Here is a 25,843-nt window from a genome sequence, read left to right on the forward strand (position 1 = left end):
AAAATTTTCACATAATGAGTTGTCGTACCGATGATGAGAGTAACAAGGTGGCCCATAGCGTTTGAACTGCCACAGGAGGCCCGGCACTGGAATAGCCCAGCATCTTTGGCAGAGATATTCCACATCTCAAACATCACATCTCTGTTTCGCACGTTGTGGTGTTCTGTCTCATTCATAGAGATGAGTTGTCTGTCCGGCTCAGATAGAATCTGACATTCACCACTGTCGGATCTTCTGCACCAGTTGACTGTCAGCTCTGTGCAATTCTCCGGCTGATACACTACCGTACAATTCAGTTTCATGGTGTCACCTTCAATCAGTTTTAGTTCTTTCTTTGGATACTGCACATCAACAGCTAAGAATAAACAGAATTCACATTTAGAAATGGTGCATGTGCTGACAATGTTAAGACAAACATGTCAAAGTGAAAGCTAACATTTTGTTTTCATCCCATTAGAAATTGTCACAGATGGCCCCCCAAAAGATCGGAGAAGGGTAGGGTACAAAGGTACATTCTCCATGCATTGAGTGGTTAAAAATCGGAGGAAAGTGTAGCCTGTAGTTGTTTGCTGTTTGTAGGAGCTTTCACCTAGAAATAGGTTTCACCTAGAAATGGTTCATGATTCAAAATGTAGGCCTATGTCTAGTACTAGCTCCACACCTGGCACTACTAGTGAGACCTTTTTATTTCTTAAATCTTGTCTACATTATAGTCGTGATGATATGTAGGCACATACAATGTATAATGGTGTTTAGACTGAAGATGTCTTGTGGATTGTTATGTAGGCAGGCATGGACTAATAGGTCTACAACACCAAAAAAAAAAGAAAGTGTTGAAAGTGTATGATTCCTACTAACACCATGCTGTCCTATTTAATTGAAAAATTCAAACAAACGTTAACTTATATCAATCAGGAATTTGATGGACATTAAAGCAACAATGAGCTTTCTTGAGGCAGGTACAGTAATAGCAATCCTCATACATTTTCAAATTAAACTAGCCTATAGTAGAAAAAACACAAGTATTTCTTACCTGATGCCTGCAAAGTTAAGGGAAGTTGGCAGACAAGCGTCACTATATTAATGAGACCCAGGGCTTGATCAACACTCCACATTTTTATTTCACGTGAAGATGTTAACGACGCTTGTTTCAAAATGTCAGTCGAAGCGTGAAGACCTACCACCATGCACGGAACTGAACACCCCTCACACCACCTCTGCCTGTTTCCTCTTTGCGGCCCACATCACAGAGAATTGTTTAGGTCAGCCTACCAATAAAGCTAAGGTGCAAGTGCAAGCATGCACGGTTGCAGTAAGAATGCTGTTAGAACACATATTTGTACTTTTTTAATTTATGTAAATTGAGTTATGTTTTCTTTCTTTCTTCCTTTTATTATATTGTTTGTATCTCCCCTGGCGAAATTGACATGTTTACATGTACATGTTGGCTAAACATGTAGCTGTATACTGTAAAACAAATGGTGCTAGCATGCATGTGTCAATGCAATGTAACACCACAGAGGCGCCAGTACACACCAGATACCTTCCTTGGAGGTTATGATTACGGAAGCCTGATTAAAATCTAAGCATTATTAACTGTCTGTGCAGTTTTTAGTTGGACTTAAATGGAAAAAAGGAAATTATTATTTTTGGAGATATTCATTTGTGTTGCAAATTTAGAGTTAGAATAATAACGACTTTAAATGATAAGGCTTTGTGTGTGTGTGTGTTTTAACCCATTTAATGCCACATTTTTCCCAAACATGCAAATACCGGTATGCAAATCATGTGTTATTAGCAACCCTTTGAAATAATCAAGAATGATTTTTTTTTTTTAAATGTAGAAAAGTAGATGAAAAAGTGTGTTTTATTACCCGTCACGGTGGGAGAATATGCATTTTACTCAATTAAAGGTTGTTCAAAGTGGGGGTTTTTTTGTGTTAAAATAAGGGTTTTCTGACAGGACTTTCACTGATATGAACACTGAGACTAATGGCAAAAATAAATATGAAAAATATGTTAACATTGTTTGGAGTTTCGGCTCGTTAAAATAGAACCCTGAGTGTGTATGTCTGTGCGTGCGAGTGTGTCCATGTAGCTGTGAGAGTTAGTGTATATGGTGTGTGTGTGTATGTGTGTGTGCATGTGTATCTGCAGGTGGGTGTGTGAGAGCAGCGTGCAATGTGAAGTCCCCTTGAGTGTGTCTGTGTGTGTGTGAATGTGTATCTGTGTGTATATGTGTGAGTGTGTGTGTGTATGTAGGCTATGAGTATGTGTAGCATGTGTGTGAGTGTGTGTGTAAGTATAGAAGTATGTGTGCATCTAGATACAACATTCTATCCCACCGCTCACTATTGTGACCGTTGACATGTTTACTCATTCTGCAAACACACCAAAGACATTTGAATAATTACAAATGTATATATCATAACTAGACACCTTAAAGACCATGTGTACAAACAATATTTTTCCTATGTTTATTTTAACATACTTTAAAAACCTTTTATTTGGGAGCTGTGAGACAGTCATCATCTTCTCAAAGTGCAACCAGGAAGTAAACAGCTCTGGTCATGTGACAATTTACTCAAAACATTTGACACTGCACATTTCATTGAAACACTCTATTATTTTAATATTTACTAAAAGAATATCAAATTCCCTAGTAATAGTTTTAAAGGCTTATATATAAATATATTTTTCCAGTCACAATAACCAGATTCTCTGGGATGACTTTTTTTTCCCCTTTGGTAAACACTTTTCTTTTATTAATAATTTAATAATGAGCGCTCATCTTTCGTCAACATTTCTGTGTTATAAATTCTTAACTCTATTTTGATATTATGGATTTTCATGAGCTGTAAACCATAATTATCAAGATTAAACAAATCTTGTTTAATTTAATAATTTTAACAATAATTCAGATAGACATAGAGACATACAAAGGCAGGGCCAAATGAGAGGAAGAAAAAATAAAAATACATTTTAAAATCAGACATTTGTCGTAGAGTAAAAAGAAGAACAGTTCTTTGTGCCTTAGAATTTTTGGAGAGTCTTGAGTCCATATATAATTGTTCAAGTCGATCAAGAAGGCAGGGAAATAAGGTTTACCACCACTGAACTTGCACTTATGTATATGAAACTTAGCAAGCAAGAATAATAGGTTTATAATTAAGTATGTACCTTCATATTCTTTCTCATTATCAAACATACCAAAGAAGACATCTTTGAAACGGAAAGAAAACCAGTGTGTATGAATCTTTGAACATTAGTCCAGAACGTAGCTGTGTGAGGACAGTTCCAAAACAGATGCTCTACACTCTCCATAGAAATATTGCAGAAAGCACAGGTTGTCTCAATATCTTGTTTATAATTTTTAAGAAATGATCTTACAGGGTAGATTTTGTGAATTAGTTTAAATGAAACTTCTCTTATTTTGTTAGTAACAAAATACTTGAAAGGCAATGACCAAACTTTTCTCCATGGTATATTCTCTGTAACACTATTCCAGAAAGGGATAATATAGGGAACAGTAACAATGTCTTTTTGGAATAATGCTCTAATTCTCCTATTTATGTTGATGTCTTGTAGAGAGACATAAGTCACCCACAACAGTGTCGGACAAGGCCGTTACATGAGCAAGGTGTGTAGGGGGTAAGTTATACCCTTTAAGAGCATTATGATTCCTGTATGGAATTGCATCGAACACAATTGCATATTCCTTAGTTACAGGTATACCATATTTTCTTAAAAATTCAGGTTATCCGTATAGCCTACCATTTGGGTCAAAGAGCTGAATAACAAGAATAATGTTGTTATCAAACCAATTGTTAAAAAATAAAGATTTATTTTTGTACAAAATATTCCTGTTATTCCATATGTAGCATTTGTGTGGTGAGAAGTTATGTTTGAATATGAGACACCATGCCAAAAGCATCTGTTTGTGGAAGTTTGACAATTTCATTGGGAGTTTATTAACATTAAGGTCACACATCAATAGAAATTCCAAGCCACCAACTTGTGAAAAGATGTAGTTGGGGATGAAGTTCCAAAGGGATGTTGCTTGAATTGTCTGATCCAGTTCACTTTACCCCCACAGTGGTTAGGGTTCATTACAACAGTTTTTTTTTATATAGTGTATGCTATTTTTCCATAAAGTTGAATAACATATTATCTATATTTTCAATAGATCATTGTCAACGGCCAAGGCAATAGCACTGTAAGTGATAGAAATGCCATCACCTTTCGAGAGAAGAACTCGGCCTCTCACAAATCCCTTTGTAACCATGAGTTTAGCTTTTTCTGTGTTTTAATAATAATCGAGTTAAAATTTGAGGCAGATCTAGTCTTTTGGTCCTTGAAAATTGTAATACCTAAGTAACTTCATCTCTCGCAGGGATATTATAAATAGAGCATAGAGCACGCTTTTATGGACAGAAGCTCACATTTTTTTATATTCAGGTGGAGACCAGAAGCTTCAGAGAAAGTTTTGATGATATCTAACGAGAGTGGAACTTGGGAAGCATCCTTAAGAAAGAGAGTGTCGTCAGCCAGTTGACTAATAATTTGTCTACCAGCAACTGAGATTCCTTGTAGGCCTAGAGTACTAGGCCTATTTGAAATATGAAGAGCTAGGAGTTGAGAGGCTATTAAAAATAAATATGGTGAGATAGAGCAGCCTTGCTTAATTCCACGAGATACATAAAACCTTTGAGATGTGCCATAGGCTTCAATTTCATTGAGCTAGTGTCCAAAACCAAGTTTGATGAGGGCTTTCAATATGACTTCATGTTCAACTGAGTCAAAAGCTTTATAGAAGTCCAGAAATAGAAGGAAACCATTGTCATTAATAATATCACTGTAATCTAATAAGTCTAATACTAGTCCAATATTGTTTGCAATATGACGGATTCTCTGGGATAATAAATTGCAAGTGTCTGCCAGACGTGTGTGTGACGTAATATTTCCATATAAATTCCCGCCCTCTCCGTCGTCACATCCTCTTGCAGTTGGTGTCATCTCGCTGAGGTAGGAAGAACTGGCCGTCGGATAACTATATCTGAATCCACTTTAATCTTAACCATACGAAAATCATCCATCAATTGTTTTAATCTCTTGTTTCGTTTCAGACACATCTCCACAAGATGAGAGCGAAGGTAAAAAAAAATCCTATCTTGTTCTTGGGGCAGTTTGTAAAGGAAGCTAACGTTGACTAGCTAACGTTACGTGCATCGTTAGGAAATGCAATGTTAAATGGTTTAAAACTGTGGGTAGCTTACGCAAAGTAATTGTAGCTTGTCGATTTAGCAATTATTGAACGCCTGTGTTCTAGTTGGCCAATTTGTTATAATGCTTTGCGGTGATAACGACGGGCAGACGTTGCTAACTTGAATCAATACCATGCTAGACAATATGCGGCAAACTAGCACTGCAAATGTTGCTATGCTAGCTAATGGTATTTACTTCCACACGTGGGTATACTGGCTCACAAATTGACAAGTCCATGTGTTTTACAGTAGTAACCTGCATGATCGTAGGCAATTAACTTGTTAGATGTTCGAATGTCATGTCTGGTTTCTTATCATTGTCTTTACTTTCACAGTGGAGGAAGAAGCGTATGCGCAGGTAACAAACATTTCCTGTTTAACTGGTCACCTGTTACTGTTTTTCTGTGGGATCTTGCAGACATTTCCGAATCTCGGTGCAAATGGCCTGTTTTGCTGAATGTTCAATCTTGAATACATGTGTAGTATTGCTGTAGTCTTAACTTCCTTTGCTCTTCCATCACCAGGCTGAAGCGTAAAAGGAGAAAGATGAGGCAGAGGTCTAAGTAGATTGGCCCATCCACGGCAGCTGTGAGTCCCCTGTCCCCGCTGTTCCAGTCCTCAAGTTCCTGTGGACTTCCTTGGCACAAAGGGCACCTGGAAGGAGGGCAAACACCAGTACCATCGCCATGCCATGTGCTGAGTGACATTCTACAGTTTGCATCAGGAGTCTCATGCCAGCACTTGGAGCTGGAGCGTTGTGGGAATTCAGGACATTTCTCTCATTTGGGGGCTTACTTTGGACTCATGACATCTATCCAACACAGCTGGTGCGCTCCTGTAAAGACCATAATAAAAGTTCTGGTTTATACACTTAATTCATGTGTTGACTCTTGCTGAACTAATGCACTCATATATTTGGGTAGTTGGTAAATGGTGGTAGGGTTTCTGTCCTAAGGATAAGGTCTTAAACTGATGTCCTGACTCACTGGTCATTAAATATCCCGTGGCACTTGTCTCGTAAGGATTCCCTGCTGTCCTGGCTAAATTCCAAACCTGACCAACTCAAGCTAGCTCCTGAATCATTCCCTGGTGTATTGGCTCATTAATTCCTTCCACACTCCACCACGCTGCTGTGTGGTGAGTTCTGGTGCACAATGGTAGCCATGCATCGCTGAGCAGGTTCTGCACATTGGTGGCAGTGAAGTTACTTACAAAGTGCTTTGAGGGGGGCCTTGATGCATTTACCTAACGCTTCAAGTTGTGGCCTAGCTGATCATATGACTTAACACTGGGACTCAAAGGTCGGTTACATTGGTGCTTTGTATGTTTCAACATGGAGCTTACTTTTTAAGGACCTAGGATGGTCAAGCTGATTTAAAGGTAATTTTAAGTCGAAATGGGCGAGGGGCCCATCGAATTGTCTTATGTCAAACTCAGGTCTGCATTCAGGGGTTTATAGTGTCATTATGGCATACAATGTAGCTGGCGGCCGATTACTAATTTGCTGCGTTTTGTGCACCTCATCAGACGTATAAATGGACTGTGACGCCTGCTGGCCAAATACATTTAAAAGCCTTAAATGAATGTGTGCAGTTAAGAATAAGTGCCTTAATTAGTTAATTATTGTTTATTAGTCTTAAGGCAACAAAAAACGGCCAACTGCTTTTCATACTATTACATAGTGTTTATATCCATGTGCGCTGTATGGTCTCAGCAGGTTCACGTGTCTCTGGAATTAACACGAGACCTTTATTTTGATGGATTTTGGTCCGGAAGTGCATCACCTAGCGCGTGGTTAACAGCTTGCTATCAGAGTTCTCAAGATGAAGTGGCAAGGTAACTTCTAGGAACAAGTTATTGATAACCATCCTCTATAAACTGCTAACAATGCAGCTGGACGTGAATTGGTTTGATGCAATTGCAAGGGTGTTTTGGTAAGAGGTTTTTATTGTCTAATAAGACATCTCTTTTCTAGCTATCTAGCATAGCACGTCTTGAGCTAGTAGGCCCATATCCTTAACGTTACAGTGCGACTCAAAACAGCTAGTTAGCTAAGCTACGTTGCTATCTACATTTTTTATAACACAACTAGCTAGATTGATCATATACTTTCTTTTGGCATTAGTTCCATGAGGCATATACGTTTACCATCTTATTGTGAATGCTTTAGGGTATCTGTTATGCACACACCTGGTTATGATGCTTGGGGAGAGGCTATAAACAAACTAGCAAATGTCATTTAAGTGAACTTGGAGCTATCGATAGCTCAGTTTGCGAAAGGCTAAGGCTAAGCTAATTTTGCTTCTTACACTGGTCTGATATTATTTTCTACTGTTAACTTTTACATCTCGCAGTTTTTGCATTACTGTTGTGTCAAACGTATGGATATGACAGAATAGCTGTCGAAACTCCATTTCTAAGTTTGTCTGATGTAACGGTAACGCTACGGTATATGGCTGCTCATGATGCTTATGTTTACAACCTATCCCGACCGCTAGACCTTAAAGATGAACTGAACTGGAATTTGAAGTAAAGGTGATATAACAGATGTATTTTATTTCTTCTCATTGGTACAATGATTAAAATGGCTGAATTTATTAAAAGGGATAAAATTGTACGTTGAAAGTGGTGTTGTTGTTACACGGGCGCCGCCATGTTGGATTTCAACAATCGGCTACGTCACTGGCATGGTAAGCTACTCTGCACTAGCACTAGCAGCCATAGCAGATAATGAGTCTGAGGCTAGCTGACATGGCTGAGGAAACTAACATTAGGCCTAGCTGAGTTACATATTGGCCATAAGCCATTTATCATAGGCTAGCCTACATCACAAAATCTCATACAAAATGAAACCAAACTAGTGAAACAAAGGCGAACACTTTAACAGGGGAAATTAATTTGGCATGAATCATACTGAACGCTATTTTGTCAATGAGCAGAAACACACACGACATTCAAACTATTGATAAGATGTGCACTATGGAAACTGGTCTGTAACTTTGGACGAATAAATGCCATTGACTTGCCATATCCTGACTTAAAAAACCCTTTTCTTGCTTACTTTATCGCAAACTCGGTGGAACAGCTTGTAGTCTTTTTCAATTCATAGAAAGGCGAGCCCACAGTCTATGTGCCATGGAGCCTAAGTTTCAACTTCGGCTTCGTTCATTCAATGCAGTCACTGGTCGCAATTACAAAGTCTGGGAAGGTTCGTTCAATCGTTTAAAGTTTTAAGTGCAGTAGCCTATCTGTCTCCTTTGGAATAATATCTCAAAGTAGCCTCAGGTGAGGTCCAGTGTTAGATAGGCTACCATACGATCCAACCTAGGAAAGGGCTAGCAGCTAACACCTTGGAAACACTCTTATGTCAAACTCCACAAGCTAGCACTCCGACCATAGAGAGTAAACCATGACTCCGACGATATCACAGATCGATAATAATGCTTTTACTAGCTGGTAACTAAACCACAGCGGGTCTGTAAACAGAATCCAATGTCCCTTTCTACTCACCCTGAAGCCAGTTGTTCACCGTCTCAGGACAGATTGTTGATGCGAGGGAGTTTAACTCGCAGTACTGCTATCCAAGAGACTCGTGCAATATCAACATCCACAAGGTAAAAATCTGCAAACTCTCCACTAACGTTAGCCTAAAATAAACGGCAAACTCGTGTATCCTCCGTGTATCTGGGGTCAACTTGGGGTAACGAAGTTTTTAACAGTTTCAAGGGAGGGAGAGAGAGAGCCCGTGTGAGTTGCTGTTACTAGTGCCAGTAGTCCATACTGCGTTAGCCTACATTGACGTGACAATGCGTGTTATATAGCTTATTTGTATATGCACGTAGCCTTCGCATAGGCCTAATGTAGTGGTGGTGAGTGAGTATGCAGTTGTGTGGAGGATGTACAGTAGGCAATGTATGTGTGTGAGGGATGGAGGGAGACAGAGAGACAGCGTGCGTGTTGCTGTCTCAAGCGCCCCTCGTCCAGTTTTCTACATGACCTAGGCTAGGTCTACAGTAGCCTATGTTGTGCCGCACAAAATGTATCTATGTTGTACATTGCACAAAATGTATACCCCCCGAAATAAACACATACATAAATAAACACATTTTTCCCGTCACTTTGGCTTCCTTGAACATTTTCCCTACGTTTCGCCACTGCTTTGCAACAGATAGATTCCAGTGTCCATGCTCCGGCAGCGCCCACACAGTCATTTTCACCCAAATGATCCTACTGAAGGTTGAGCTGGAGCCTGAAACCCATCTAGTGGTAGTCAAGACACTACAGGCCTGTCCCTCACAGGCTCAAATTTGTAACCCATGCCATTAAAATTACAAATTTTCGTGTATACATAATATGCTGCAGCTGTTGCCTATAGAACTTCTCAGGTCCTACCATGCCAGTGACGTCATTGAACCTGGCAGCGTTCTAATACTAACAAACGCAATTTTGGTGTTGCTTAAAAAAGGCTACGTATTGATTTTTTTAAATTATTTTTTTAGTGTCATTTATTTTTAATTGTCATAATCAACACATTATCAATGTTGATTCTTTCAGTTCAGTTCATCTTTAAGCGAATGTGCTGTTGCCTTATGTGGTTCTTTAACAGATACCTGGAGGGGAGAAAACGAAAGAGTGCTACTCTTCAGCCTGTGCAGACCTTCTCTTCTAAACTCCAGAGACAAACTTCATTCTCTTACCCACACACATGACCACTGCGTTCCTCTCATGCTGGGCCAAGCGCCATGCCTGACCGGGATAGCGCCTACCTGGCAGGTGGTGGCGGAGGAGGCAGTGGCACAGGAGTGGGCTCAAGTATAGGTGAAGAGTCTGGTGCAGGCGCAGGCTTGGGAGGAGCAGGAGAAGGCTGGGGGGGCATTGGAGGAAGTGTTGGGGGAGGTAGTTCTGGATCTTCAACCATGGGTGGAGGAGGCGCTTTGGGTAATGGAAATGGCTGTGGGGGAGGAAGTGGTGGGGGGTTTGGCTCTGGTGCCGGCCTTGATGGCGTGTGCAGAGATTTTCTGCGGAATGTTTGCAAGAGAGGAAAACGTTGTCGCTTCCGACACCCGGACTTTAACGAGGTGCCTGACTTGGGGGTCCAAAAAAATGAGTTCATTTTCTGCCACGACCACCAAAACAAGGAATGTGTGCGTTCAAATTGCAGGTTCGTCCATGGCTCTAAGGAGGATGAGGACTACTATAAAAAGACTGGGGAACTCCCACTCAGGCTCAGGGGCAAGGTGGCTGCGGGGCTTGGCTTGTCTCCGACTGACCTGCCATTGAGTCGCGGGGAAGTGCCCATCTGCAGGGACTACCTTAAGGGTGAATGCCAGCGTGGCAACAAATGTAAGTTCCGTCACGTCAGGAAGGACTATGAATATGAACCGACGCGTGTCGGTGTTGGTGGCGTCATGGGTCCAGGCGGAGTGAGTGGAATGGTAAATGTCGGCGGGGTGGGAGTAGGAGGCACAGGTGGTGCCTGTGGGGGAATGTCGGGGCTGGTTAGCGCCACTGGTGGCAACATGATGGGAATGGGGTACTCCAACCTCGGGGGTTACAGGGATCAGGGCATGCCAGGAGGAGGGGGTGGTGTGGGAGGAGGTGGCATAGGAGGCTGTCTCTCGATGGGGGCATCTGGTCAAAGGCGCTTTGAACGGGCGTCTGTGTATGACCCCTTGTTTGAGAATGGCCTGTTTGAGGCGGGGCCTCTGGAGACTCCTATGGACCACGCAACGCTTCAGCTGAAGAGACGACGGCTGGAGGGGCTTCGGCTCGCCGATGGCGCCGGAGGTGGACACTATGAGCTGGGGGTGCAGGCCACCCTCCCAGTCCGCCCGCTGGAATACAGGATTCTGGAAGAAGAGAATGCTCTTCTACGGAGAAGAGTTGAAGAGTTGAAGAAACAGGTTGGTAAATAGGGTGAACTTATTGTGAAATATAGTATCAACCTTATCTCCACTTGAGGGTAGATGGGGAAAAAAATATTTTGTGTAAGGAATGCAAACAATGGTTGTGCCTTAAGAATGTGAATCACTTTAAGCTGGCAGATAGTGACATTCTTTTCATTTATTTTCTGCAGGTATCAAATCTTATCGCTACCAATGAGGTCCTTCTGGAGCAGAATGCACAGTTCCGGAGCCAGGCCAAGGTCATGTCTCTCTCGTCAACCCCGGCGCCCTCGGAGCAGAGTCTGGCGCCCCCTGTCGGCTCAGTGAGCTCCTACAACCACGGCATCGCCCAGACGCACACCACCCTAAGCAGTGCTGGCCTGCAGCCTCGACCCGTCACCCAGCAGGACCTGGTTGCTCCCACTGGAGCTCCTACAGCCCCTCCGTCTAACACTGCCCCACCCACTGCACCCCACCTCAACCCCGACATCACCCCGCTGTCGGCGGCCCTGGCACAGACTATTGCTCAGGGGATGGCACCACCTGTTTCCATGGCGCCAGTGGCCGTGTCTGTGGCACCGGTCGCCGTGTCAATGGCTCAGGCATTGCCAGGCATCACTATGAGTCACGCTACCACTCCGATGGTGTCGTATCCCATCGCGAGCCAGAGTATGAGGATCACCACGATACCACATTGAGCCACGTGACTTACTGCCATGTGACAATGACCTGGTGCCCTAGATCCTTCATATATATTCATATATTAACCCTCACACTCGAGCCACATCACACTTTATCTTTTATCTTTTGTTGTCATATCATGCTAGTCGTTTTGAAAACTTGTGTATAAAGTGGCTCGATTTCTGATATGACAGTTCAATGGCAGAACAAAGGCTTGTCTATTTGGAGGACCTGAACGTTCATCCTGATCTGCCTTTATAGGCGATGGCTTCTGAAATGGTGTGAACACCTTTTATGTCTTGACGTGTGAATATGTGTATGCCAAAAGGACTTCTGAAACGTTGGCATTGAAATGTTGGCAAATGTCAAAAAAGTATTTAACAAGAATCTTTGTTAATACAAACAGATTGTCTTGGACAACATTAGTAATAATAAGCAAACAGACTTTATGCTACCAGGAGCTTGAGTTTCACATTTGTTATTGACTCTTTTCTGGCTGGCTGTGAGTTTGTTTGGTATTTTGCATAAAATGAACAGTCACAAACATGGCGTCCAGCACTTTTTATGATATTGTTTTGGCTGTGCCAGAAGACATTAAAACCCTGTCCTCTTACAGTACAATAATTATATGTGTATGCCTTCAGGAAGCTCCTAACAATGTGAATTCACGCAAAGCATTCCAATTGTAGATCAATTTCAACACCTTTAGGAACCTCTCCAAGAATTTCGGGAACAGATTACTTGGTGTCTGGCCCAGAGTGGATCTGCATTTAATCATCGAAAACAGGTACTATATTAATCTCAAATCTCTGTAGGTGGCCGGAGACAGTTTTCTGTGAATATCTCGAGAACCATAGGGCCTAGGAGGTCCACCTTTTTTTTGTATGTTGGTCTTAAGGGGGCATGTCAACCCATCCCATTACCACTTATTTCATGTATAGCGCCACCTAGTTAAAAATTAAAAAGCAAAAAATTAGGTGTTTTCATCACAATATCTCTGGCTGACATGGTCAAAACTGCACGAAATTGAAAGTGTAGGATCATTATGACACCCTCTGAGTGCATGCCACGTTTTGTGAACTTTCGTTCATGGGGGGCCTTACAATAAAATAATGTATGTGTACATTTAGTGACCGTACACCAACAAGGATTCCCGGGACACTGAAAGACCGGGGTACACGAAACTTGGTGGGCATGTAACCCCACATGGATAGCATGGAACCATCGTTTTTCATTTCACAAGTTCCACAACAGCCTCTGGTGCTGGTGGAAGTTTTGACAGAACAGGAGCCCATTGCCCATCAACAATTTGTCTCCATCCCAGTGATAGTGAGTCAAGAATCTTTGGAGCAGGCACTGTATCTTGTGCCCAAACATTTGTTTGCCTGTGTGCAGGGGCGGAGCTACGTGGTGGCCATGGGGGGCCACGGCCACCACTGGTCAAAGCTTGGCCACCCTGCTGGCCCCCCCCAGCTCCGTTCAGTGAAAAGTAAAAAAAAAAGATTGCTGCCGTTTTCAACGGTACTTTGAAAGGAAGTGTAGCCTACGGTTCTAATCAAATCGTGAGTAGGCCTAGTGCAGCAGCAGCAGGGGACAATTCAAGTCATCTGTTAAAAACACTTGACAGTACTTAACCTCAGTGACAACAGGTGAGTTGATGACTTGGAACATTAATGTTAATAAAATGTTAAAATGTGACACGAATCATAGCAAAGTGAGCTGCGTTGGGCTGTTCTTGTTAAGTAGGCTCTGACATTGACGTGTGAGGCTGATCAAAAATAAGCGGATGCCGCGGTAACGCTGTTACAAAAATATTTTGATTATATTCGGGTGAAATGCAAGCATATTAGGCACATATCTCCGGATGGCTCCAATAAAAGTAGGCTAACAGTGTCTAACCTAGGCTACTTTATAAAAACATAATTTGCTGACTGCGTGTGGTTCTTGCCATAGCTGGTCAGGCAGAGGCAGGCTGCTGCGTTGCCTGAGTTCTTTGTTACATTGCTCCGGTAATTGCAACGAGATGAAACCTTAACTGCGTGACAGAGCAGAAGTGGGGCTTTCCAACGAGACTAAACACTTGTCTGTGCGATTAAGTATGACAATACAAAAAATCATGAAATTAAATCAAATTGCTCATATTAGTTCACCTGCGCACCCACACTCTCGTTTGAATTAGGCTACTCGCAAACCCGTGATCGCATAGATATGGCATATCAGAAGAAAGATGAGGCACAGGGCTATCCATTGGTACCAAGTATATCAATCCTTCTGGGCTATAAAAACAGACAACGTGACTGCAAAATAACATCATGTACAAAAACCAACGCTGCACAGCCATACTCTCGTTTGAATTAGGCCCTACTCACGAACCCGTGATCGGATATGCCACGCATGTCAGATGAAAGAGGAGACACAGAGCTATCATTTGATACCAAGTACATCCTTCTGGGTTATAAAACAGACGAAGTGACATCAAAATAATAACTTCATATAGCTCGACTTAATTACCCCACGTTTTTGTGTGTTGTTGTGGTGGCAAAGCATGTTCATCCAACGCTATAATGTGTTTCTCTATGGCATAGCATGTTCATAATCCGGTTTTGAGATCCTAGCAAATTCCTACATGGCATCCAATTCAAGACTCACATTGCATCCCAATTTATTCGACAAAGAAACACCTTTTTCCCTTCACTTTGTTCATGGCTCATTGTTCTTGTTTGTGCATGGCACTTACAATGACCAGGATAAATGCTTGGTAGTGAAAAAGCCCTTAAAACAGTCTAGGGTTCTAAGGGTTAATGTCTTAATTCAGAGCCATGTTACTTACAGCCAAGTACTTGGAGTGGATAACAGAAAGAAATATAGTTTTGCCATCAGTATAAGATTAAATATCTGCATACCATATTTGTAGTATTTATTGTTGTTCTTTGAGTTAACATCATTTGAATATGACTGATTAAGTAAGGTGCATTATCATAATGTACTTTTTATAGCATTGGCCTATTTATGGAAAATGTGTTGGAGTGGACAACAAACTGTTCAGGTTGTCTGTGAATGGACCTGTGTATCAGTGTTGGCTTTACACAATTTATTGCCATTATTAAAACAGGGTATCCTAATCTTCAAAACTTTTTGAGTAGTTTTCATATTGTAGTTTTGATTCCCAAGTGCCACCCCAATAAAAAGTCTGGACCCAGCTGGCCCCCCCTATAAAATAATCCTGGCTACGCCCCTGCCTGTGTGCACTCTTTACAGTGTTAAACATTCAGACAGAGCCCATGAGTAACAGGGGCTAGGAAAAACTCCCAAGAATGGGAGAAACATATAGGATGAAACCTCAAGCAGATCCACGACTCAAGGGCCTGACCCATCTGCCTGGGGTCAGTTACAGGACAGTAGGGTCTATATACAGAGAATAGAACATGGTATTTAGAGCCTGAGGTATATGTTACAAAGTGGTTGGATGGTTACATAACCAGTATGATAATGCATGAATCCTATTTAGTGTTAAGTTCAAATAGTCCAGTGTAAGGGATGCATTGTCCATAGAATTAGGAGTTGTCATCGAGAAAATAGTGGGTCGCTAGGCTGCGCGGGCAGGAATCCGAGCATGGGGACAGCAATAGGCGATGGTAGGGCAATCATAGGGATGGGATTTTCCCGAGTTTTTCCACTCCCTGGTTGGGTTTTAGAGTTTTAAACATGTTCCACCGAAGAGCTTTAGCTGTTTGAAAACCATGTTTTGAGGAGCTGACACACAAATTTCTTACATCCAGCTAACACGTCTGGAGATGGATGAGGACCTACAAGCCTACAAAGTGTGTTAATGACACCATCATGACTTGATTAACTTGAAACAGAAACCTTACCTTTCCCACGGGATAAACGGTAAATGGCGGGACAAACGGTTGACTTTCTTTTTCCTGATAGGATAGGATACAATAGAATACCCAATAGGTCCACCGACTCTATACACGATGTGATTGCCCTGAGCGAAGTTTGGTTTTTCCACCTCACAAGCCAACGGAGAGTTGCTAGACTACCCTGACTGCAAATTACATTTGCTGCCGCTAGGGTGCGTCAAGATTTCTAGGCTGTATCTTTTGTCGACGTTCTCCAGTGCATAAGGAGACTGTCTTTGTTGATGTCTGGTACCCTGCGAAGGGCAAGCACCAAGACATCTGTGTGCCATGTAGATATATGGGGTTTTGCCAAAATGACTTACTGCTACTGCCACCTTTGTGTGTGGCTTTGGTTTCCTTCGATCCCAGGAAAGCTTTAAAGTCTTTGATTGGTGTAGAGTCTTGTATTTTGTATCCCTTATCATGTGCTTTTCCCATTGTATGGACCTTTCTCGTCCTGTCTTTCATGGAGTTTGTGATGGTATAGTTGTTAAATAATAAGTATATGTCATTGTAGCCTCGTGCCTTACTTTCAGCATTTTCAAAGAAGCATTCTGCCAGATCTTGACAACAGTATGTCACTTTTCCTGACAACCACCTCCTGCACAACAGCCATGCCATCTATTAAGATGCTATCCAATGTGTGTGTTAATTGCACTGAGCTACTCTCTGTAGATTGTTCAGAGCAGTGTTTTTCAACCTTTTTTGTGCCACGGCACACTTTTAACACTTAAAATGTCCCACGGCACACTAACATCCTGTGTGAAGAAAAAATAAACATACCATAGCCTAAAACTTCAAATAATACACAGATATGGCATTATTATGGCTTCTATGCAAGACCTGCTCAATAAAACAAGCGCCCTCTGTTTCATTTGTAGCTGACTATATCTAATTTAATTGTTGTTATGAATTGGATATGTGATGATTCTGTGAATACTGGATATGAGGCCCCCGTTGTACAATGCCTGCATACCGAAAGATAGTGCAATCATACAATCAATGAGAGCATGTGGTTATAAATTCTTTGATGCAACAGTTGCTTTTCTGGACCAGTGAGTGACATTTGGGTAATTTTCTGCGGCACACCTGATGATCTCTCACGGCACACTAGTGTGCCCCGGCACAGTGGTTGAAAAACACTGGTTCAGAGGATGCTGTTTCTGAAACCAGTCACAATTCATGATGAAGGCAGACTTAGCTGTAGTGGGCAGCATTAGGCTTGCTGTTAACAGAATTATTGAAGACTAAAGAGCTCATTGTGGACTTCAGGAAGTCTAAAGCTAGCACACACACCCATTCTCATCAATGGGACTGAAGTGGAGTGTATCACCAGCTTCAGATTTCTGGGTGTCCACATCTCTTGGACCTCTCTTTGACCCTCAACACCTCTACCCTGATCAATAAGGCTTACCAGCATCTCTTCTATCTGAGGAGGCTAAAGAAGGTCCACCAGCCTCCTCAGATCCTGGTGAACTTCTACCCCTGCACCATCAAGCGTATCCTTACCAACTGTGTCACAGTTTGGTATGGCAACTGCTCTGCCCACAACCGAAAAGCACTGCAGAGGGTGGTGAAAACTGCCCAACGCATTCCTCACTCCCCTCCATTGAGGCCATCCAGGGCAAGCGATGCTTGCATAAGGCGCACAGCAGGTTCAGGTTCAACTATTTCTTGACCTGTCTATGCACCACCCTGTCTATACTTTGTACTTTATAATTTTAGGGGCAGCCGTGGCCTACTGGTTAGCACTTCGGACCTGTAACCGGAGGGTTGCCGGTTCGAACCCCGACCAGTAGGCACGGCTGAAGTGCCCTTGAGCAAGGCACCTAACCCCTCACTGCTCCCCGAGCGCTGCTGTTGATGCAGGCAGCTCACTGCGCCGGGATTAGTGTGTGCTTCACCTCACTGTGTGTACACTGTGTGCTGTGTGTGTTTCACTAATTCACGGATTGGGATAAATGCAGAGACCAAATTTCCCTCACGGGATCAAAAGAGTATATATACTATACTATATCACTTTGCACTTTTCTCCTTTTCTGGTTAGACGCAATTAAACCACATTTTGTTGTCTTCATACTTGTACTCTGCAATGACAATAAAGTTGAATCTATTCTACTCTAATCGAATCTATGGGGTGAGTGCAGAACATTACTTTAATTCAAATGATTATTAGGTTATGTGAAGGAAACTTTTAAATCAGTCAATGTGTTTTTCTGGGTATGCCAATAAATAGCATAAGGTTACACCCATCACTGGTTGACAATCATCATGACATCTCATGTCACCCATGGTCATATTTATTACCTAAGTCATTACATTTTATTAGAAAATGTATGTTTATAATGATAATACCTAACATCCATTTAAAATGTTTAAAAAGGCGATTATTTGCAATTTTTGGTGATATATCCGCCATCTTGGATTTTGGACCCTTGCAGTCCGGGAAAAAATTGGAAACAGGTAGTTTTGCAAACTATAGGGTCTGAAGAAGTGAAAAAACATAATTTGCAAAAATCTATATGAAATGTTCCAAACACCTTTTTTGCTACATATTGCCCTGCACTAAAGGAAGTCAATGGAAGTCGTTAATTTACAGGGAATAGGCTACAATTGTTTTAAGATTATTTTATCTGGCTTTTAGGCATACAGTCATGGCCGGTATATGTTCATTATCGTTTTTAATGTTTAACAGTTTTAAACTCCAGTGACTATTTGCAGCCAGGCAATGACATTTTCTTGCTTACATCTGTCACTGTCCGTCTGCTCAAAAAAGGTGGAGACTGTTGGATCCCTGTTCCATCCTCTAAAGTGCGCCCTTTCCCGTTCCGCATCCTACGCCCACCCACTGAAAAATTGCCATTGCATCTTGTTCTTAGCGCAGTGGCATCTTGCATCTGTCTGGCCCATTTAACTTGCAGTTAACTGGGCGTGTCATACAGTGAGGTAGACAACGACCAGTTGGGTCGAAAAGCTTTAGCGGTGCGCGGTATGAGGTAAATGTCACGAAATAAAACAGCATACTTTCGTGTTGACTCAGCTGGCATGCCACGCAGAATTAAGAATTGGCACCGAGTAAGGTATTTTCGCTAAAGCCAGTTTCTCTCGTTGAACATGCGTCGAAACGGGAAACAATACTGAAGGTCTGGAACACCGTTAGGCCGACTTTGGTAAACTATTTTCAGAACGTTTCATTTGCTAAGGCTGTGAACTTGCTAAACTCGCCAGTCGCCACGATGCAGAATGCGGGGCAAGATGGATCCAAAGGCACCGACAAGGCGAACACGGCCCTGTCCGGAGAAGATGCAACCGACAGCCAAATAGAGACCCAAAAAACACCAGGAATAAGCGCAACGGCTGTCCTCTGGACTTTTGGGAAATGTCTGAGTGCCCTTCTGCCAGTATACTTAGCTGGGTATTATCGAATAAGCACCAGTTTGGTGGTGTTCGGGCTTATGGTCTATTCCGGTTGGAAGCATACACGCGAAGCTAAAGAGACACGACTGAGGTCTGCTATCCACTTATTGAGTAATGAGCAGGAATACACATCAACCAAAGTATTTAAAAGCAAACGGGACCTTCCTGCATGGGTAAGGACATTTCCAAAATAGCGTCCGCAAAGCAATTTTTTTTACACTTTCTTGGTTTGTGAGCAGTAAACACATGAACCAAAACACTTTCATCTAGACCGCTATAACTTCATGAGGATAGCTAGGGCCTCTGGCCTATTTTTAAGGAAACTATATTACAGTATGTAATGTCTAATTCCTGTTGGTTTAATTTCTGTACTGTAATTGTGATACTGTCCGTGTTCATCCTAATATTATGTCATCCATATACTGCAGAATCGATCACTGCAGTTGACATTTTCGTACCATTTACAGTTACAAAAAGGCAGATAGGGTTCCCGAATGGCAAACTCACCAAGGACCAAACTCTCAGTGAACATTATGAGTGGCCTAATATTTTAAATCATATAGATTTGCTTATTGTAATCAATTGTCTGTGTAGGTTTTGAAAGACATTTCACATAGCCACCCCTATCTTGTTTGCAGGGGGTTATTGGCATTCCCCCTAGCAAGTTTGTATGACTTTTAGACTTTACACTCCCATCTTTGTCCCTATATTTGGCAATTCTAGATACTTCTGTATGGGAGGGGGGACATGGGTGGGGCCAGTGTAATACACTGAGTGTATTACACTGAAAGAAAGGAAGGGACAATTTTATTCCATTTATAAATAAACTGAACATTAATTGTTGAAGTAGTTGGCTGGAGAAAGATGAATTCAGTTCTGCAACAGTGATTGTTGAACAGCATCACTAATGATCCATTTGGTGGTACATCTGTTACTTAACTCTTTATAGACCATGAAAATGAATAAGGATCTGTTGCCCAAATGTTTTCATTCAAAAGAAAAGACTGCAGACATTGATGTTTGACATGTTGACATTTGTATCTATTGCAGGTCAATTTCCCAGATGTTGAAAAGGTGGAGTGGCTGAATAAGGTACTTTAGTTCACCTTTACACGTCTTTGAATTCCTGTCATTGCACCACAACATTTTGCCACAATGAAATGTATTGCACAACTTTAAACAATAGGCTCAATTTAGACACAGAGGCAGATACCGTCATCCTTAACCAGCAATAAAACATTGTCTTCATTTGTAGGAAATCTGACCTTTGAAATTTATAAAAACATTTTAAAAAAACTACGCACACCACACTGATGTTGGAGCCCTCTTCTCCAACTCGAAACAGGCCCAGACTACTTTACCTAGACCCCACCCAAACCACCCTGTACCAAACCCCACCTTATTCGAATGCATCTCAAGTTTCTCAGCTGATTATATCCTGGAACATAATTTGCCCCGAGGCTGCCAGAGAACTGTGCTGCCCAACAAAGTCAGCTCTTGACGATTCAAATATGAACATGTGCGCATACAAGCTCCCACCCCAAACACACACACACACACACACACACACACACACACAAAAATACAAATCTAACATGGTGCAGCTGCTGTGCTGATAGACCGACGGCCATGGGGCGGCTGTTTACACATAAATGGCTAGCAACGGGTGTGATATGCACCAATGTAACCATGTAACCCCCCACCTATCCGTGGCCTCTGTTCCTGTACTAATCCCCTCCATAGAAGGGAGTTGGGGAGCGCTACAGCTAAAGCACTAGCCTCTTTTGTTAGCATTTCCACATTAGTGCTGGCTGAGTCACAGGAAGGAGGAGGAGGAAGTGGATACCCCGAAAACCAATCGAATGCTAGCATTTATTCACCCCCTCCACACCACTCAGACTTCAGGATCCTAGTCTAAGAATAGAACTAAGTAAGCCAGACTGAATTTATGGTGTAACTTCAGGCACAAGCAACATTTTTCTGGCAAACCAGCGATTTGAGAGTTTGATTACAAAAAGTAAAGTAAAGTAGTCTTTCTGTGATGCTTTTTTATATAGAAGGACCAATACGCCTGTTGCTGATTCACTTCTGACTAGCTGTGCCACATGTTTTCCATTAGTAGTTAGGCTATGCAAAACAACAGTGCGTCTTCTTCCAGACTTCTACTTCTGCATCACTGAAAACCACAAAATCTTAAACAAGGAAGTGTTTCCATGACAGCGTTGTAAACACTGTAAATGCAGCGGGTACTCCTGTGTAGAAGTGTCTTGCATGTCTCTGGACGCTAAACACAAGAACACGAGTCATCGGTGCATAGATAATTGTGTTTATTTTAGGCCTTGTGCTCCATGCCTCTTGACTTTGCTCTGTTCATACAGCAGCCTCTGCCTCTCATTGACACTTGATGGTAGCAAGCCTGTTATGAACATTTTTATTTGATCTGTTTGATACTGAGCATGTTTGGATACTGGGTGGATTCCTGCATGGTGCAAAGTAGTGAAGACGGTTGAATACCAGAGGATTCACATGATTGACATGAGTTTGACAAAAGTTTAATGACTAAATTACATAGTTTCATGCCTTTGTTGTTGTTGTTGTTGTGTGTATGTGTGTGTGTCTGTGTGTGTGTATATGTGTGTGTGTGTGTGTGTGTGTGTGTCTGTGTGTCTGTGTGTGTGTGTGTGGTGTGTCTGTGTGTGTTTGACTGATTGGACCTCTCCTACTCTTCACATCTCTCAGGTGCTACAGCAGGCATGGCCATTCATTGGTCAGTATCTGGAGAAGCTACTGATAGACACAATTGCTCCTGCCATACGCGGATCCAACAACCACCTGCAGACGTTCAACTTCACCAAAATCGACATGGGAGACAAGGTGCAACTCTGAAGCCCTGTCATTCATGGCACACTGTCTCAGCAAAATTTCACCAGATGTGTTTTCTATTCAATTAATCATTTTTCATCTTTCTGTCTGTGTGTGTCACAGTCTATGAAGGTTGTAGGGGTGAAGGCTCACACAGAAAATGACAAAGGTCAAGTTCTACTGGATGTTTACATCAGGTGATTTTATACTGATTTCTATCTTTATCATAACATCATGTCATGTCCGACATGTACAGTAAAAAAAACAGTAAAAAGACACACATAATTGTGTATACTCTGCATTTGCACCATAGTGTTTCCTTAGTTCACTGACATATCCATGTCTCCTCTCCCTATCACAGCTACGTTGGCAATGTTGAGATTAACGTGGAGGTGAAAAGGTATTTCTGCAAAGCAGGTGTGAAGGGAATCCAGGTGGGTTGATTTGCATCCATATTTGCATTGTCAGTGAATTCAAGTGGTGATTGAGAGCTGGCCCTCTAGGCTTTGCTTTGTTTTGTTTTGCCTCGAGCATTGTTCTTCCTAGAATAACGCTCACTGAGATGAACACGAAACAATGGAGGAGTGAGATGTGTATGGTCTAGTAGGGATAATTCTTGTCATTGCGGCCACTTCTGCTTTCGAAAACAAACGCATTGGACAACTGAAGTAAATTATAAAATTACACCAAATATTCGGCCATTCAGTCGAGTCATTTCTCTAGAGCAAGCTGGTCGTTTTTAAGGGAACTCACTCATTCCAGCTGTCATCAACTTTAGACTGTAATGTTTTTGCTGATTTTTCTAGCTCATCAAGAATAGCTATAGACTGCACTTTATGTCAAGAGGAAATGATGATACTGCGATGTCCAGAACAGAGTAGAAACACTTACATAACACTTCAATTAAACAATTTTTATTTATTTTATTATTTTATTTGTTTTTACTGCCTTTCATTGCAGCTACATGGAATGATGCGAGTCATTTTGGAGCCTCTGATCGGAGATGTGCCTATCGTGGGTGCCGTTACCATGTTCTTCATTCGCAGGCCTGTGAGTTGGTCATCCTTCTATTTGCCTGTCCGAATCATTCACTCATCCCCGTCCTTTATAATTCTAATTCATCCATCCGTCCACCTTGTACTTGTGGCTTTCGTTTGTGTGGAAGCTGAGAGGTATACTGGCTGGCGCTGGTTTTGTCTGAGTAGTTTTTTGGCATGATTATATATATCCATTAAGCTTCCCCATAGGCCTATGTTTTTTTGCCAAGACTCACTCAAGGGTCTTCTCTTCCCCTCTTGTGATCCTGCAGAAATTGGATATCAACTGGACCGGGATGACCAATCTGCTGGACATTCCTGGACTGAAGTGAGTGAATCAGGTCACTGATGTGATCTGGCTTCAGAGTTTATGCTTACTGCAAAATGGAATGAAGTGTTCTTAGGTCCTTTATTCAGGAAAGACTTTATTTATTTGTTTGTTTGATAAAGTATGTGTATGTTTTTGTTTGTGTCTTTTGCAACCCTTAGTGTGATGTCAGACTCCATGATCATGGATATCATCGCCTCTTTTCTGGTTCTGCCCAATCGACTGACTGTCCCTCTAATTCCTGATCTGCATGTTGCCCAGCTCCGCAGTCCTTTGCCTAGGGTAAACACACACACACACACACACACACACACACACAAAAACACACATACAGTACACATGATTTCTATTCAGCCAGGGATCTCTTGCTGACACTTGCTGCTCATTCTTACTTACAGTTCATTAATAGTTAGCATATTATGCAGTTTGCACCAAGGCAGGTGGTTGCTTTAGCACGCACTTGTTGCAGTCTTCATACCACCTCACCTAACTACTTGTTCTTCTCCTGCTTGTGGGTAAAACCACACAGGAAAGGCAGGCACGCTTTCGCTGAAGACAGCACACGCACTCACACACCAACGCACACACACACACACACATACAAAAACACACACACACACATACAGTACACACACACACACACAAACAGACCTATACCTTTGTTTCTTACTTCTAACTCTCTCCGTCTCTCTCTTCTCTCTCTCTCTCTCTTCTCTCTCTCTCTCTCTCTCTCTCTCTCTCTCTCTCACAAACTTAGGGAGTTGTGCGTATCCACCTGTTGGAGGCTGCTGACCTGGCCGCTAAAGATAACTACATAAAGGGGGTGATTGCAGGCATGTCTGACCCTTATGCCCTCTTGAGAGTGGGCCCGCAGTCCTTCACGTCCCACCACGTGGACAACACCACGTGTCCCAAGTGGGCCGAGATGTACGAGGTGAGGCTGGATGTGACGTCCGAGGCCAGACAGCTTATCCGATGTGGTGACACACACAGACGTTGCCTAAGTTCTTCTGAAATGGAGAGATGTTGAAATCTGTCCACACAGCCACTGCTTACTGTTTTCGCATGGTTGTGTGGTGTGCTTTTGTAGTCAAATCATTCACATTATTGTGTAAATAGAGTCGTTGTGTGCATTCAAATGAGGATGTTTTTGTCTTTTTTTCCCTTCAAAGGCATGACTTTTAAAAATGTTACAATGTCTCATTTTAGCATATGGCCATTTTTGTGTCTATCTGTATGCATGTGTGTCTGTATGTGTGTGTGTCTGTATGTGTGTGTGTCTGTGTGTTTGTATACTTGTTTACATGGGTCTGTGTATTTGTGTGTATGTGCATGTGTGCCTGCTCGTGACTGTGCCAGGTCATTGTCCATGAAGTGCCTGGTCAGGAGTTGGAGGTGGAGGTGTATGATAAAGACCCCGACCAGGATGACTTCCTGGGAAGGTACCATCTCCGTGCCTGTTCTGTGTTCTCACTCATTTTCAACCCTGATTCATTTGTTCTTTGTGGAAATGTTCTGCACCTTTTCACTCTCCTCTCCTCTCCCCTCCCCTCCCCTTCTCTCCCCTTCCCTCCCCTCCCCTCCCCTTCCCTCCTCTCCTCTCCTCTCCTCTCCTCTCCTCTCCTCTCTTCTCCCCTCCTCCACCGTTTCTCTCTAGGACCAAGATGGATTTGGGCATTGTGAAGAAATCTAAAGTTGTGGATGAAGTGAGTGTGCTGTATCTGTGTGTCTCATCTAAGATTAATAATGTTCATAATGAGGCCTTGTTATGTTCCTGTCCCGGATTTAGTACTAACACATGAATTGCAGTGTATATGTCCATCCAGTGCATTGGTGTTACATTTGTGTGGGTTTGTGTTCCTTAGTGGTTCCCTCTGAAGGACACTAAGACAGGCCGTGTCCACCTCAGACTGGAGTGGCTAACTCTGGTGAGCAACACAGACCAGCTGGACGAGGTAAGAAAGGCTACGCTCTCCTATAAAGAGGCTGTGAAGTGTGGATACACCCTAGGACCATATTTGTTCATGACCAAAAAATTCAAGTGAACAATATGAGTAGATAAAATAATTAATCGCAGTTTTATTTCAGCTTTATTTATATAGTGCCACAGCATAACAATACGTCTCAAGGGTCTTTACAGAGTCTGGTTTGAACATCAGCTTTGATGAAAGAATGAGCAGAACCTTTTTTGATATTTATACTGGTGGTTACATCAGAGTGAACTCTTCTTTTTAAAGTGGACTTGTTTTTTCCTCGCCTCAGGTTATCAAGAGGAATTCTACAGTGAGCAGTAAAACCGCAGACCCTCCCTCGGCGGCCATCTTGGCTGTGTATTTGGACAAAGCTGAAGCCCTGCCTGTGAGTGAGCTCTATTCCTTCTCCTCCCTCAGCCTGCACAGCCTTGTTTCCTGTCTCTCCCCACAGTCACGGCCACGAGGGAGAAGTTATGCCTCATAGCAGATCT

The 25,843-nt window shown here is 42.3% G+C and overlaps 2 protein-coding genes and 1 long non-coding RNA gene across 4 annotated transcripts in view; all 3 read left to right on the forward strand.

The window, feature by feature from the left end:
* The first annotated feature begins 4,961 nt into the window (after nt 1-4,961).
* Nucleotides 4,962-6,139, forward strand: LOC143103660 (uncharacterized). The gene is made up of 4 exons (XR_012982936.1): nt 4,962-5,025; nt 5,127-5,153; nt 5,600-5,622; nt 5,789-6,139. It is a non-coding gene; the product is annotated as an uncharacterized LOC143103660 (long non-coding RNA).
* An 892-nt stretch (nt 6,140-7,031) lies between these two features.
* Nucleotides 7,032-12,374, forward strand: zc3h10 (zinc finger CCCH-type containing 10). Of its 2 annotated transcripts, none has more exons than XM_076268207.1 (3): nt 7,032-7,100; nt 9,871-11,167; nt 11,341-12,374. In XM_076268207.1, the coding sequence occupies exons 2-3, from the start codon at nt 10,007-10,009 to the stop codon at nt 11,845-11,847; spliced, it is 1,668 nt and encodes a 555-aa protein (XP_076124322.1). In that variant the 5' UTR covers nt 7,032-7,100; nt 9,871-10,006; the 3' UTR covers nt 11,848-12,374. The 2 variants fall into 2 exon arrangements, with proteins under 2 accessions (XP_076124322.1, XP_076124321.1); XM_076268206.1 differs by having other exon boundaries at nt 7,048-7,198.
* A 6,233-nt stretch (nt 12,375-18,607) lies between these two features.
* esyt1b (extended synaptotagmin-like protein 1b) overlaps nt 18,608-25,843 on the forward strand; it is a 39,443-nt gene continuing 32,207 nt past the window's right edge. The window contains exons 1-13 of the mRNA XM_076267744.1: nt 18,608-19,325; nt 20,203-20,244; nt 21,892-22,026; nt 22,138-22,211; nt 22,376-22,448; nt 22,975-23,064; nt 23,324-23,379; nt 23,541-23,661; nt 24,137-24,313; nt 24,739-24,821; nt 25,037-25,085; nt 25,245-25,334; nt 25,642-25,737. Of these exons, the coding sequence (XP_076123859.1) occupies nt 18,972-19,325; nt 20,203-20,244; nt 21,892-22,026; nt 22,138-22,211; nt 22,376-22,448; nt 22,975-23,064; nt 23,324-23,379; nt 23,541-23,661; nt 24,137-24,313; nt 24,739-24,821; nt 25,037-25,085; nt 25,245-25,334; nt 25,642-25,737 (1,440 nt within the window). The 5' untranslated portion in view covers nt 18,608-18,971. The remainder of the gene's footprint in view (nt 19,326-20,202; nt 20,245-21,891; nt 22,027-22,137; nt 22,212-22,375; nt 22,449-22,974; nt 23,065-23,323; nt 23,380-23,540; nt 23,662-24,136; nt 24,314-24,738; nt 24,822-25,036; nt 25,086-25,244; nt 25,335-25,641; nt 25,738-25,843) is intronic.

The sequence above is a fragment of the Alosa pseudoharengus genome, unplaced genomic scaffold, assembly GCF_046254945.1.
Source record: "Alosa pseudoharengus isolate Yale_2024_CS ecotype anadromous, Long Island Sound unplaced genomic scaffold, YU_APseudo_1.1 YU_APseudo_1.1_scf_5, whole genome shotgun sequence".
NCBI lineage: Eukaryota > Metazoa > Chordata > Actinopteri > Clupeiformes > Clupeidae > Alosa > Alosa pseudoharengus.